General features: G+C 40.5%; 2 protein-coding genes across 2 annotated transcripts in view; one reads left to right on the forward strand and one right to left on the reverse strand.

The window, feature by feature from the left end:
- LOC131308783 (uncharacterized) overlaps positions 1–4,458 on the forward strand; it is a 51,178-nt gene extending 46,720 nt beyond the window's left edge. The window contains exons 2-6 of the mRNA XM_058335799.1: positions 1,013–1,286; positions 2,567–2,754; positions 2,870–2,968; positions 3,450–3,501; positions 3,810–4,458. Coding sequence (XP_058191782.1) covers positions 1,061–1,286; positions 2,567–2,754; positions 2,870–2,968; positions 3,450–3,501; positions 3,810–3,940 — 696 coding nt within the window. The 5' untranslated portion in view covers positions 1,013–1,060 and the 3' untranslated portion in view covers positions 3,941–4,458. The remainder of the gene's footprint in view (positions 1–1,012; positions 1,287–2,566; positions 2,755–2,869; positions 2,969–3,449; positions 3,502–3,809) is intronic.
- Positions 4,459–5,126: 668 nt separating this feature from the next.
- Positions 5,127–14,632, reverse strand: LOC131308774 (uncharacterized). Its single transcript, XM_058335789.1, has 11 exons — positions 14,023–14,632; positions 12,301–12,425; positions 10,966–11,410; positions 10,750–10,859; positions 9,461–10,238; positions 8,537–8,998; positions 7,762–7,950; positions 7,418–7,645; positions 6,459–6,807; positions 6,140–6,329; positions 5,127–5,816 (listed from the first exon to the last, which is right to left on the reverse strand). The coding sequence occupies exons 1-11, from the start codon at positions 14,221–14,223 to the stop codon at positions 5,330–5,332; spliced, it is 3,564 nt and encodes a 1,187-aa protein (XP_058191772.1). The 5' UTR covers positions 14,224–14,632; the 3' UTR covers positions 5,127–5,329.
- Between the last annotated feature and the right edge of the window lie 387 nt (positions 14,633–15,019).

Here is a 15,019-nt window from a genome sequence, read left to right on the forward strand (position 1 = left end):
GCAGATCTTTAGAGTCATGGATGTTAAAAAGTCAGCTTATTAGGATTGAGTTAGACAAATTTCAAAGGACAATTGAAGATCTTCAAACTTTTTCTATTATTCTTGTTGAGACGCATAATTAAAATTTTAAAAAACTGATGAAAGATGATTAGTTCAAATTCAAGTCAAACATTTCAAATATTGGAATTGTTGAGAGTTTGTATGGCCACTTTAAGACTCCGGCCAAATTAATTGAGGTGCATGCAAATTGATCCAGATGTCTGGCCAAGAGAAAAAGGTTCGGTTCATTTTCAATCCAATGGTTTAGACTAGACAAGATAGTCTAGATCGAGACCGTCCATTAGCAGATTCAATAGTTCAGATCTTTTCACACTCTCTTACGGGTAAGAACACTCGTATCGGTAAAAGAATAAAAATATATCCAAACCGTTGATTGCAGCAAATGAACGGTCCTAATTAGAATTGTCTCATCCTGTCCAAAAAACATAGACCAAAGAGGATCAATTTCACATATGTTAGTTTTGCGCCAAACTTTAGTGGATTATTGATTCGTTTCGACGAGAGGAATCAAAAAAGTTAAAAAAAATTACTTTTATCCAAGTATTTTAATCACTTATTTTACTAAAAAGTGTTTGTTTTTCAAAATACTTAGCTAAAAGTAAGAAAAATTACTTTTCCGATTTCTCTCATCGAGACGAATCAATAATCTACAAAAGTTGGATGCAAAACTAACAAATACAAAAAAAAAATTCAAATAAAGACAAGACAACTTAACTTTTTTTAAAGTTTAAGAGAACTCATACGTAATATATTTTCCATTGGCAAAAGAATGAGTTGGTTGATGCACTGAGCAGTGAGCACGCAATCATTTCCCATAGTACAGTAATTCCACAGTATCCACCGCCTCAGCCCGTCACCTTCCCCCCGTCTGGTCTGATAGTCACGTTCCAACGACGGGTCCTTCCTTCGACGTCTGTAGTTCTAGAGAGAGAAACACACAGTAGATGTAGAGAGAGAGAGAAAGAAGTTGAGTAACTTTCCTTTCTGCTCCTAGAGAGAGATGAGATTCTTGAATCTGTTAAGGTTGCGAAAGAGTCAAAACCGAATCCCTGGCGACACGGAGGGGGAAGGTTCCGATCCTGGTAGCGAGAGAAAGACGGAGAAGGAATCTAGTGAGAGGAGGAGGGGAGAGAATGAGAGCAGGCCTCCGGATGACGACTGCTGTTCCATCTGCTTCGGTAACTTCACTGTCCCCTGCCGGGCCCCCTGCGGCCACTGGTACTGCGGTGAGATCCCTCATCATTTCTCGTCCATTCTCAAGAATCTTGATAGTACTATCTTGTTTGGGCTTTGGGTAATTGTAGCCGTAGGGAAGTAGAGAAGAAAGTAACATAATTCAGGATTTTTTTTGTGTGCAATTTGGGACGTGGAAACCTCTAAAATCACGTGGAGCCCACACATATGTGAGTGTCTGTGCAAAAGTGTTTGTGGTTGTAGAATGACTTGTGGGACATTATCCAACCTGATTTTCGGGTGTTAGTACCCTGGGCCACGATTTGCACTGGAGCGGTGAATTAACACAACAATAACATAACTCATCTAGTCCCCAATCATTGGGAGTATAGGCAGGGTGGATTGGAAACAGACCTTTTGGCAATATATGCACAAAGTGACTGCTCTTAGAATACTACTCAGCGGCGAATAAAGAAAAAAGAAATTTTTGCGAGGCGAAATTTGGATGTTGATTTTGAGTTAAGGTGATTCTATGGGTTCATACGGTACTGCAGTACACACTTACATCCCGGAGGAGGTAGTTCCTGGAGGTGATTCAAGGGGTGGATACCGTACACAACCACACCACCCAAATAGGAGCATGTATTGTAGCATTTTCCCAAAAGCTGCGGAACACCGTTCGTATTTGCAAATGTTTTGAATTGTCATGCTAAAGTTATGTATTTTTAATGGAATGGTTTAGGATTTTAAGCAAATGTTAGGAGTTTTTGAGCAAGTTATGGATTTGTATGCAATATGACGAATTTCTAGCCAAATGTTGTGAATTCAAGGCAATTCAGGAGAGTGCATTGTGTACACAGTCAAATGGGCGTGTGTATTGTTGCATTTCCTTACATTTCAATTAAGTTAATTTTGAATTGAAATATTCAAAAGGTGTCTCCCCATGTGCTCTTTTTTAGCGTAGGAGGTTGCTCTACAAAAATAGAAAATCAAGAGCATAGGAAACACATATGGTTTACAAAGTCGCCACTTTTTCTCGTATTTCATCCATTTGTGACAGTTGGCTTTCAGTAATCACTACAAACCTGGCCATTCATTTTCTGGTATTGTTTGGGGTAAGCTAACCTTGGCCTTACGGGTTTTTGTACGGACTTGAGCTTCGGCAAAGGAGCTGCTCTCGACTAGAAGATGATCTTGTTTTACTTAATCATGTTCTTTCAAAGGGCTGTAACCACATTTTGGAAACGGCATGCTTCTTGTTGTTTAACCATGGAGTTCGGTATTTGTTTTGCTTGGGGAATCATTTTTGGAGGTGTGTGTTATCCTTGTATAGGTGATTGCATTTTACAGTATTGGAACCATGGGGCAGCCCTTAAGCCTTGCAAGTGCCCAATGTGCTCTCAGCCGATTACCAGGTTGATACCAGAGGCATCATTTGACCACTGCCAAGATGTTGAGGTTCTGCAAAATGTTCGGAAGTATAACCGTATTTTTGTTGGAGGCACATATGGCCTCATTCTGGTGTGTATTGGATATCCGCCTCCTTGCCCTTTTTCTTACGTTGACAATGTAGCTAGTATTTCTGCTTCTGCATTTGGCTTCGGTTGATTTATGCCTGATTGCCTTCTCTTGACAGAAAGTGCTTGAGTCGCCATTTCTCATCAAGAGAATAATTCGTGAGATGATGGATCCTGATGTAGCCAATAATCACCTTTTCAAAGTGCGCCTTTTTGCAGTTAAGTTCGTCCCGCAATTTAATAAATTCAAAGTTGAACAAATTAAAGAAGTTGTCTTCTGCCTTTAGTTTTATTTACTTTTCAATGAATCAATCTAGCTGAGTTGCAGTGTAGACTAAACAGATTCAAGAGGTTTCATTTCCCTTTCCCTTCAGGGACCGAGATCCAATCGTGGCATAAAATGCTACTGGTGGGTTAGGAACTTCTATCATAGAAGAGCTCTAGGCCCAAATTAGTTACATTCCTTTTCCGTCTCTGAACCAAGATTCAACATAGCAGAAAATGCTATTCGTGGGTTAGGAACTGTTACACAAGTGCTTCTTGCTGTGTGACTTCATGGACTTTTAAATGCAACTATATCATCACTAAGTCTTGCGCCTGACATAAACTGCTCTACTGTGCATGCACCAATAGACCTATTCAGCATTGACTTGAAGCTAGTTTTGTCAGGAAAATTTTGATTGTTGCTTTTGCTTGCAGATATTGCTGGGTGCCCTCTACTCTGTCTGCCACTTCGACTTCCTCCCGACTGGTTAACCTTCGATCTCTACTGTTTTATAAGCAAATTTCTAGCCAACACAGGGTTTAAGAAAAGATCAAAAGATACATTAATAAATAGGACATACATCTTTGCTATATGACAGAAAAGAGCACACAGGTTGAACCAAATTTCAAGTTGCAACTTGTGGGACCTTGAATTTGTTTATATCATCACATCCTTGGAGCAAATCCCCTATCGCGCGTTCAAGATCTGTTTCTGATATTTTTTTGTTTGTTTGGAGTTTGAAACCCCTCCAAGATGGGCTACCGCGCTACTTAACCGATGCTTTTGTTGTACAGGGCATATGGATGCCATAAACTTTTTTGATAACTTTGGTATTGGTGTGGTCCTCATCCTCTACATGATTGGCCTCTACCGCCGATGGCGACGACTTCGACTTGTGAGGCAGTTGGCTATAGCCCAACCTTGAAACATCTTGAATATCCCAACACGGCTGGTGCCACGTGTTTCCCCCAGATTTCGAAGTCAATTGTGATCTCTCAAGTAGATGATGTTGTTCGTCAGAGCCCTTTTGTAAATATTGAGCCATTCCAATATTCTGAAACTTTTTCAAATTGATTGGTGCTGATGCGATCCTGATTAAATTACAAATAGGAGTTTTCCTTGGGAGGTATTTTCTTTTGGGTCTTCTTTTGTCTCGAATTCCGAATAGCCGTTTTCCTTGCCACTACGGTGCCGAGACAACTATTGACCACAATAGTCAATACTCGATAGCCCTGATAGATGATGGAATGGGAGAGAAATGGAAGTCTATGTAAACTTTGTACAGAATTTCTTTTTTGAGGTCTTGCTGTAAATAGTTGCTGGTATTTTTTTGTTTCTCAAGTTGCTGGTATTATTACCTAAAACACTGCCTTGGTGGCTAGAATCTTGTTTTCCCAGTTAAGGCATGGTTTAGGTTTTATGCTCAATTCTTTTGTTTGTCAATGCCTCTTCCTTTCATTTGTTCGCAATTCATTTTGTTGTAATTTAAGGTTATCCCTTCCATGGGCTTGGTGAAACGTAATAGCGAAATCACATAGTGCAGTGCATGAACGAGCAATGCTACATGTACAACTTTAAAACACAACTCCGGACACAACTGTGTCCGGTACCGTTGGATTCAATTTTAAAACACAACTCTAGACACAATTGTCTCCGGAGTTGTGTTTCTAGACTTTTTGTGCATGAACGAGCGTGCCAATATGGACAGTGGGTTAGTAGAAGTGCGTGTAGACTGTAGACTGACCCGGACACTTGAGTACAAAAAAGTAGAGTGCCAATATGAAAAGCACCATGAACATTCATTTGTTCTAAATTAAGGTAATCCCTTCCATGGGCTCGGTGAAAGGTAGGACCGAAGTCACATGGTGCGCTAGCATGAATGAGAGTGCCAATATGAAAAGCGCCATGAACAAGAGTGCCAATATGAAAGCTTCTTTTGAAAATATTTCAACTTATCAAAATTTGCAAGGTCAAAAATTGAAAAAGAAAGAGAGGAGAGAGAGGATTGAGAATGGAAGAGATAGAAACGTTGAACTAGGGCAAGAAAGAAACAAGCACACCAACCGCCAAAGAGATTTTTCCTACAGTCGAAATCAGTTTAAACAGAAGCCTTTTTGGAAAAATCTAAACAGAAGCCTTTATTTCCATTCAATCAGTTAAAAGCACTATTTACATCTTCTTTCTAAACCTATGCATGTCACAATATAAACCAGCATAAATAGAAGGCCTTGTCATCCATATATACACACTGAAGAAAATCAGCATCACTAAAAATTTACAAGCGGAACCTAAAAAAAGATGAATACCCCCACCATCACATCTTCTCAACCAAATCCTCATACCATGGTCCATGCACCCTGCAGGACACAGCAGCTGCTACCAACACCACCGTGGCAGATTCCACCACATCATCAAGTAACGCGGCCGCCCCCACCTGGCGGAGGGCCGTTTCTGCCAACGCCTTTCCCCCCGGACCACTTCCACCGAGTACCACTCCTCTGGTGGCCGAATAAACAGCACGGGACACCTTGGAAAACACTGGGTCCCCATCTTGCAAGCTTTTTGTTAGAAACCGCGTCATGATGTTCTTCCGCGACTGAATTTTTATGTCATCGCCGTCAGCGGAGTTGTCGCTTTCTGCAAATTTGCAGAGTGTTTTGATGATTTCGTTGATACCTACATCCTCGGAAGAGTCCAGAAGCTCGGAAAGCTGCTTAATGCAGTTTGACAGGATGGTTTCCAAGTCTGTTGCATTGCGGACCATCTGCTCACTGAGGAGAGTCTGACGCAGAACTAGAACACTGCATAGTAAATTGAACCAGAATGAATGCATCAGTGAGGCAATAAAATGGCCAGAAAAGAAACATACTCGTTGGAAAAACCACCGAGGAAAACTAAATTTAAATGCCTCTTGAAAACTGTAATCAAAGAAGAAAAAGGTAGATCAGATGTATCATGAGAAATGAAAGCATTAAGATTTCCTTCGTTACTCAAAGGGACTGACATTTTGAGAGAGATGAAAGTATCCCAATGATTAATACCCCACCCGCGCACAAGCCAAAAGTTTCTAGTTGAAGCATGTCTGTTGTGTGTGTTGTGGAGAGAGAGAGATCTACTTATGTACCTGGTAGAAATTACAATGATCTTCTGAAGTTGAGCCTGAATACCCCTAAGCCTGGTGAAATTTAGCTTCAAAGTTTCAGGCAAAGCTTCTTGTGTTAGACCACATACCCCGCTCACTAATTTCAACAAGCCGAGCCTCACCACCAAATCAACCTTCTCTCCCTTGCATTCTGGATGTCTATTATCTGGTCCTATAACACAAACCAAGTAATAGTGTTAAAGCAACCCATATTTTGTACCAAGTAGTTTGTTTAAAACAACAATCGATATTTCAGTTCCAAGGATAGATAACAGATCCCAAATGAGTTAAAAATTTAAACCTGTTCCATGTGTAGCATTTTTGCTAGCAGAAGGGACTGCAATCATTTGGCTTCCACTCATTTTGCCTACACCAGTTCTGAGTGTGGTCGAAGGAAGAAGCCTTTGAGACAAACTCTCATTGCTCATCGTCAATACTGAGAGAGCATTTGTATGTTCAAGCCATTCCTGATCTTTGCTATCCCACACAGATGAAAGCCACATCTTTGTCAAGGGCAGAGCAGTTGAGGCATCAGAGGGAGGTCCATATTGATTGGCAAAAGCATTGTTCAGGTACTCCAAACCGGCACGCCCCTTGAGAAGTGGTTCCATAAGTTTTATTCGGGCTTTGCTGATTTCTTGCTTCAATGCCTGTTAGGGGAAAAGAAAAAGTGTGAGGAAAAAGAAGCCTCTTAAGGGTACCTCAGTTATTTACAGTTCAGTACAAGGTTAATCAAGCCAGAAAAGATCTCAGGAGTATGTCTCTGACAGATGACACCACCGGACCAATAAGAGATACGACTACGAGACATAATGCTAAAGAAATTTTTTTTGCGGTAGATAAATAAGCAACCTAACTGCCTTCACTGGACCATACGGGAAAACTTTTAGTTACTCCTGGAGTATCATCGGGCATTGCCCAAGTCGTACTCCCGGTATCAACACTTGTATCCCCCCATTCCCAATGAAAGTGAGACATATTAGGTCACACCTGCAAAAAATTTCGCTAAGTTATTGATTGGGAGTACCACGTAAAAATGCCACATGGGATTCCAGTTGTTTGACCAACCCTTGTATAAGTGGCTGGGCACATTCCCATCAACATGAAAAGATTTGGCCTCAGACCGTCAGTGTCTCACAGCCTTACATAGTTACACGTCACATCCCTCTAGGGAAGTATATAGCAGTAATAGTTGCAGCATTATATCCACATATGACAATGCAGTAAAAAGAACTCCAACAAAAAGGATGGGTCAAACACCTGTATTTGCTCCAGGACAAAGCGCAAACCCTTGATCAGTGCAACAACATGCAAATGGTTTGACCCATTTCCACCATGACAAATTTCAGCTAGCTCTTTCAGCTTTTTCTGGTGAGCAATCTTCAGCTCATCTTCACTAGCTGGAGCGGAAAGCTTCTGCAAAGTGCCTAACGCAAACTCCAAAATCTTTCCAAGAAAATCCATGTCTAGCTGACCTGAATTCAGCACCTGAGGAAAGGAAAAAGAAAAAAAAAAGGAGGAATAAGAACAACTTGTTTTTTATTGTGTACAACAAACATCAAAACCAATCTTGACAGAAATAGTAGAAAGATTCAGCATGCTACCTGAGAGAGAATGTCCAGATCGATAGCTTCCAAAATATCTGCTTTCCAGCTCTGGGGTACCATCTCACAGATTTCATCCCTCACCTCCCTCATTAGCTCAACAACACGGTCATACTTAGGTTCATCCTGTTCCATAGAGTTTGTTATTCCATCCCAGAAAGCCTTCTCCATTGTCTCTTTTATCTTCGCCTGCACCATGAAGAAATGAGTAATCAAGTCAGATCAACAATGTTGACTTATGATGCAGGTGTAAACTAAATCTTTGTGTTGGCGAACACCAGTTCAACGACCAAGACTTTTACTTTTTTGCCTATTGATCAAACCCAAAAGCATAGCCATTTGTGGGGAATGGGGAAGGGACAACTTCCATATGCAACGATGTTTTATTTCTTTGGTAAGGCTCTAAAAGAGAGCACTATTTTCCAGGGCGTGGTAAGGAAGCTGGAACAGATGAACTCCTTGTTTTCTTTTTTGCTCAGGAAAACCCCTTATTCTCTTACCATGACCATGAAGGATATAACAACACAGAACCACTAATAAATGATAAGTAAACAAATTTGAGTGGGACTCCCATTGAGCCTTAGTTGACTCCGGTATGGACATAAGGTCTATTGTACCTATATATAACTAAGAAAGCCAATGATGTTTAAGCCAATATAGCTAAGTCAGCCTGCTTAGTTTTATTTATTTTTGGAGGATAACAAATGGTGCTTGTATTGGCAACAGTCATTTACTTATGCTGAGTCAAAATTAATGATCACAGCAACACACTAACCTTCATCTGGCTTTGGTCTTCAGAAGTGACATTCAAATTATCTGCAATTGTATGATGTTGCTCATGTAGAACTTCGTTCACAATAAGTTCATTCTCCATGGAGAACTTCTCAGCAGAATGATGGAGTTGACTGTCCAATCTGCTGCTAGAAGCAGATGGACTAACTTCTTTGGAAGGTGAACTAGAGTCGTCCTTAAATAAGGTGCGAACCACAGAGCTCGGCCTTTGATTATCCTCTACTGCTTTACCCCTTTTATCGGCATTAGAAACAGAAGGGCTAGCTACGAAACTAGGAGGGATTGGAGATGTAATGTGCATTGGCGACCCGACAGAATCTCCATTCTCCACTGCTTGAAAATATTTCATTCTTGTGTCAGAAAGAGCAAATTCCATGCGTTCAATTCCAGCAGTGCCACTGAGATGATGTACTTTCTCCCTCAGAAGTTTCTGATCATCAGTAACCTGCATCAGTAGGAGTAACAAAATTGAGACCTGGTTGGTGCAAATGCTAGTATCATAGGCTACTAAGACACAATATGGGTTGAATACTTCAAATCAAAGTAGCCACTTTATACAGGAACCGTTAGTGGTTAGCACATATCCAGTCTACCTCTCCCAGCACCCAACCAGTAACAAATCGAAGTGACGGATAAAAAAGTACTACACTACTAGAGTCTAGACTACTACAACACTCTTCGGAGGGCACAAAGCAAAACATAATATTCATTTAAAGTCAAACTACCGTGGCTACGAAAGCAAACAAATGATCTTTCATTAAGTCAAAGTTACGTGTTTGGAGAACAAGAAGGTAGAACCATCAAAGAATCTCTTCAAGTACCCCGGTTTGTTGTGTACTTAATTGATGGGAATGAGGATCATTCTTCTTGAAAAGAATATTCCAAACATTAAGGGGACAAAAAATACCTGTTTCTGGACAGCTTTCATGTCATGAGTAAGAGCACCATTATCTCCATCTTGAGTCATCTTGCAAGTCTGCATCATAGACAGTTCCATCTGACAAGCAGCTCTCACCAAATCCTCCTCCAAGGACTCTGCATCCTTAACCTTCCACACAACAAAGCTATTCAAGTAGGAGCACCATGCCGCATCAAAAGATGCAAGCTGAGACCTCAAGCTCAAGCGTCTTGGGTATGCATCAGACTCTTCAGTAACTTCTATGGGCCCACCTAGTATAACCCTTATTAGCAACTCAAACTCACGAACAAACTTTTCGGCAGCCTTGGCCAGAGTGAATTCCCGTTCTCCTTGACCACTGAAAACTGCATCCGGTTGACCAAGTATCATGTAAGCACATAGTACGATTCTCACTTGGTACCTCGACAATTTGACAGGAGACCTGGCAAGTTCTCTCATGGACCCTGATCTCTTGACACCTTTGCTTGGTGTAGATTTCCTGGGGGTACGCCTCCTGCTTGGGGAAGCAACTCGCTTAAGAAGATGGTCAATGTCATTCCAAGTGAAAGGATTATTCGAAGCAGAAACTGGCTTTGACAGTTTGTAGCGAATCTCGAGACGGTCGAGTAAAGCTTTAACAGTCTCAAGGGTAGCAGGTGATTCAATCAAAAGTGCAAGCTGCTCAAAAGGCATTGATTTCACTGCTCTCTCAGATATATTCAAAGCATCATAAGCTTTCGCCAAGTTTAAGGTAGTCTTGTTCAGCTTAACAAACCGTCTCCAGCACCTACAGAGCACAACAATGATCAAGGAAAATCATGTACCCATCAACAATCGAACAAATTTTGTAAGTTTTAACAACAAATTAAGATCCCAAAAACCTATATGTGAGGTTTTTGGAACCAAAACAGTTCTGCACAATACATGTTTCCTTCTTTCTTTCTTTTTTTAAAAAAAAAAAAAACCACTTTCCTCTTAGAAAATTAAATAGGCCCTGTGGAATTGGTTTTAGACGAAGCGTTGAAACAATAATGGATTACTACTAATCGTCATTCACACACAAATACACACATTATGCCTTATATGAAACCAAAAAGAACAAAATATCTAAAAAAAACCTTAGAAAGATCCCTCAAGTCGATAACACTATCGAAGTTAGGTCCCAGAGTCAGCTTTATGATCAGGTAGGAATGCCTTTGAAACAATGAACCACAACGAATAATAGAAGGAACTGTGTAAAACACCAGAACATTAACTTTCTTTTATTGAAGGTCAATGGTTTTCTATAGATCATGTACCTTGCTAACTTTGCTGAGAGAATTTCAGCCTGCTTTTGCATCTTATTCCAATTAGCAGTGTTCTGCAGCCTTCCTCTGTGACTCAGATATTCCGCTCTTTGTCTCTTTGCCTATTTAACATCAAATTCCAAAAGTCAGAAACATTGCAAGCACCATAAAACGATGACCATGTAAAAAACAGGGTGAAAATATTAAAGATGTTGTGAAGTACTTTACCCTTTGCAGTCTGTCTTCTAACTTATCTTTCATTTTTCTCCTCTCAATTTCTCTCTGGTAGGATACCGACTTAGCAACTTTGCGCACTTGCAGCATCCTAGCACGTGCTCTCTTCTTCTCTTCCTCCAGCAATCCCAATCGCTTCTTCTCAGCAGCTGCACGCTTTTGGAGAATAGCAGCATGCACACGCTCCTTGTATTTATTCTCTCTAGCCATCACTCGTAACAGTGATTCAGATGTCCTTTCTTTTAGAGTGGCCCTCCGTTGCCTGTATGCCTTAAGAATAAGCATTCTATTTGCTTCTGCCTGCTGAACCCTTGACTCCACTCTTGTACCTAGCTCTGCACATTCCTTCCTAAAACGCATTTCTACTCCAGTTTTGGCGGCTTGACGTAACTCATCCAATTTAGCTAGGCGCCTCTGAGCCTTTTCTAGAATGCTTAACCTGTTTTGCCAAACAATAAAGGTTAGAGTTCCATGTATGACCAGTCATGAATGCCTACAAAAAAATGCGATTCATCCTGGTCTTCCATCCAAAGTTCTTCCCAATTGTGGAAGTGGGTAAGGACGAACATCTTAAATTAACTATTGCATTCTGAAGTAAAAGAAGGTACAAGAACCATGCAGAGCCTTCGAAGAACTCCAAATTTGAATAAAATGCAATCACAAGGAGAAACACACTACAGTATGGACGAAACTACAGCGAAGCGGAGCTTACAAGTTACAATACATAAGTCGGAGACAAAAAACAACACATAAGTATACTGAGCAGTACTAAGCCCGCACGCTAAAGAAATCAAACTTATGTCTACTGTCTTATTCCCGCTATGGATGGGGGACGTTAACTGAAAAGACGAGAAAGAAAGGAAGTAAAATGTTGAATTGCTGTAATTTTCACCACTTCTGCAAATTTGCAAGACGACCTTATCCCTCAGTAGTTTGGGTTGGTCATCAAACATGGAAAATGAATGTCCGTTTAGTACATTGCAATATATTGTTTTGGCACAATCAAATATGATGTCACTTGTGGAACTAAATGGCAATGCTTAGGGTTCAAAGTTCGAAAAAGAAGTAACGGCTAACAACCATGTTAGTTAGGGAGGAAACAAAATACTAATGAAGAAAGTTGACCAAATAGAATTGTTCAAATATAAATGGATATTTTGGGATAGGGCTCACTCCATGACAATGACACAGCCTTTCAAAACCAAAACCATAAACTAGTTTTCAATACCCTAACCTGGAGTAGTATATTAAAGGAACAAGTAGTTAGAGCTTGGGCAGTTTAACATCATTTTCAGCTGATAATTTTGTGGAGACCACTATAAAACACACCTTTTCTGCTCAGCAGCTTGGAGCTTTGCCTCGAGACGCTGACCAAGGTCTTCCTCATGGGATGAAGATTGTGAAGGGCTTCTTGGTTTTGGACGAGCCTTACTTGACAAGCTCTCATAGAATTTCTGTGACAAATAAGACCAAAAAACAATAAATACTGAGGATTGCATATAACTGAACTTGCAATTTTGGGGGATCTAATTGAATAAAGCAAGAAAAATAAAAGCTTCTTACAAACAAATACCACACAGAACCTAAATCTGTCATACTCGACCAAGTGAAAGTAAAACTCTGTTAAATTAAGATAAACCTCTAGAATTACGGTTTTCATAGTTACAAAAATGAACAAAGGCCTGAATTTGGAATTCCTTGTGCAAGAGACCACTACGAATCCATCAAAACATCTGACCGCCATAAAAAGAAGGCCTTAACTTCAAAAGGACAAAGTAAAAGACGAAACATGCCCCAAAAAAAAATATAGGGCTCCTTTAATACTCAAATTCAGCTGTTTTGTGTGCCTATGACCCTGAAAGTTCATGCAGGAAATGGTATTCGGAAAACAAACGCGAAGTTTATCGAGAAAACAATATAGAGTCTAAATTTAGCTTTGTGTAATTGGTAAAACTAAAGAAAAAGAATCAACTATTGGCCATACCCAAAGTGAATATGAGTGGGAAAAGAGCAGGAAAAAAAGAAAGAAAAAGGTTTTTCATTGGTCCATTTTTTCCTCACCCAATTTTGAGTATTTTAGTCACTTCCCAAAGAAGGTTTTTTGTTGGTCACATCCCAAAGAAGGTTTTTTATTGGTCACATCCCGTAAGAAATCCCAGTTCTTTCATCGTCTCTCTCTCTTTCTTTCCATCTAAGAGTAGTTACATGCTAATAACAGCCCAATAGCCTGTTAATAAGGCAGGAAAAGGACAAAAAAAAAAGAAGGTTTTTTTGTGTTGAAAGCTTCTTGAAAAGTGTTAAAATGCATCGAAAATTAATTTTTTTTATTCTTCTTGCTTTATTGACAAACCAATCAATAGCTTAAAATAACTGCTCTCTCTATATCCAAAGGACCGGTAAGTATCCCAAGTATAATTCTGGATAGCTAGAATAGAAGACTCATCAGAGAGAGACAGAGAGAGAGAGAGAAATTCAAGCAGGAAGAACCACCTAACTTCTAACCTAACCCGAGAGGCAACCTTCACCACAAAGCCAAATAAATAAATAAAAACTCAAAGAGATTGAGAAAGGAGAGTAACTCAAAAAGACCAGAAGCACACAATTAGTTTTGGACCACGAGAAATCGATTGGGAAGAAGGGGAAAAAAAAAAACATAAAAAGTTCTTATTTTATAAACTCTCTCACCTAAACTGAACCAACCACAAACAACTACGTTGCTCAGTTTAGTTGAGTTCGATTATTTCCTTATTAAAACCCAAACGTAACAAAAAAAAATTCAATCTTTTTACTAGAACAACTTCTTCTTATCCTCGGGATTTCTAAATTCAGATTTTTCGAGGTCAACAATCCTTTAATTGGAAGCCAATTCGAGCAAACGAATATACAAACACTTAAAAGCCTCGACCGCAACTATTCTCGCCTTTTCCGAGACGAAAGCGGCCAAAAAATTGCACACAAAGCAAAGAACAAAATTAATAAATCCAACTAATTAAACAAATTGCGAAAGAAATTAGAAGAGAGAGAGAGAGAGAGAGAGAGAGAGAGAGAGACCTGTCTACGATGATCGGCGTCTCTGAGCTTGGCCTCGATTTCCTCGACAGTCGACGGCGCCGCCTTCCCCTCCGACAAGAGCCTCCGCCGAAGCCGCCGCGGCATGGGCGGCGGCGAGAAGGAGGCGTCGTCCGTCGCGGGGAACTCCATCGCGACTCCGGACACCCTGCCGGCCCCCGGCGAGTCCACTCCCACCTCCATCGCGACAATCGAACCTCAGATTTCAAACCAAACTAAAACTCGATGCGAAATCCGCGGTACGGAGCAATCACGCAAGGCGTATCTACTCTAGATTCTAGTAACGATGTTTGTGTGTACAGAGTGATTATATATATAGGGAAGGAGAATTCTAGAGAGAGAAGGAAAGGTCGCGTCGACTCTCTCCTCTTTTCGTTTAATCGGTGGTGTGTTTTGAGAGAGAGAGAGAGAGAGAGAGAGAGAGAGAGAGCGGTGTCTATGTCCTTTTGGGTTTCGGTTTACGTTTTTTCTTTGTCTTCTCTTTACTTAAAGGCGCGTTTGAAAATGCGTAATGGGAATGCGCATTTTACTTATCCACCAAGGCAGCCACGTCATCACGGTTTCCCAACGGCTCCGGGACTCCCTTTCCTACCCTGCCTCCTGGTCGGGCTTTAGTCACATAATTCTTCTTCGAACTCTATCTTCGCACTCACGAATTATAGTTGCTGGGAAGGTTTTCAAAAAACTTTCTCGCGTTGCAGCACCCGCACCACTATATGTGATTGAGTCGGACTCTCTTTGGCTCTTTGACCCCTTTGCCCTTTAACATTCTACGCAAGAGCAACGATATGGACACAATTTTAATGCACAATTTCGGACAAAATTGTGTTCAAAGCTGTTAGATACACAGGGTCTGTCTCGTATACATCTGATGGCTCCGAATGCAGTTGCGTCGATGTCGCCGTTGTGTTATTAAACTTTTTGTTTATGTAATATTCGATGGGAGATGAATATGACAAAATCCATATCATGTTGTAGA

Source organism: Rhododendron vialii, chromosome 11a (genome assembly GCF_030253575.1).
Source record: "Rhododendron vialii isolate Sample 1 chromosome 11a, ASM3025357v1".
NCBI lineage: Eukaryota > Viridiplantae > Streptophyta > Magnoliopsida > Ericales > Ericaceae > Rhododendron > Rhododendron vialii.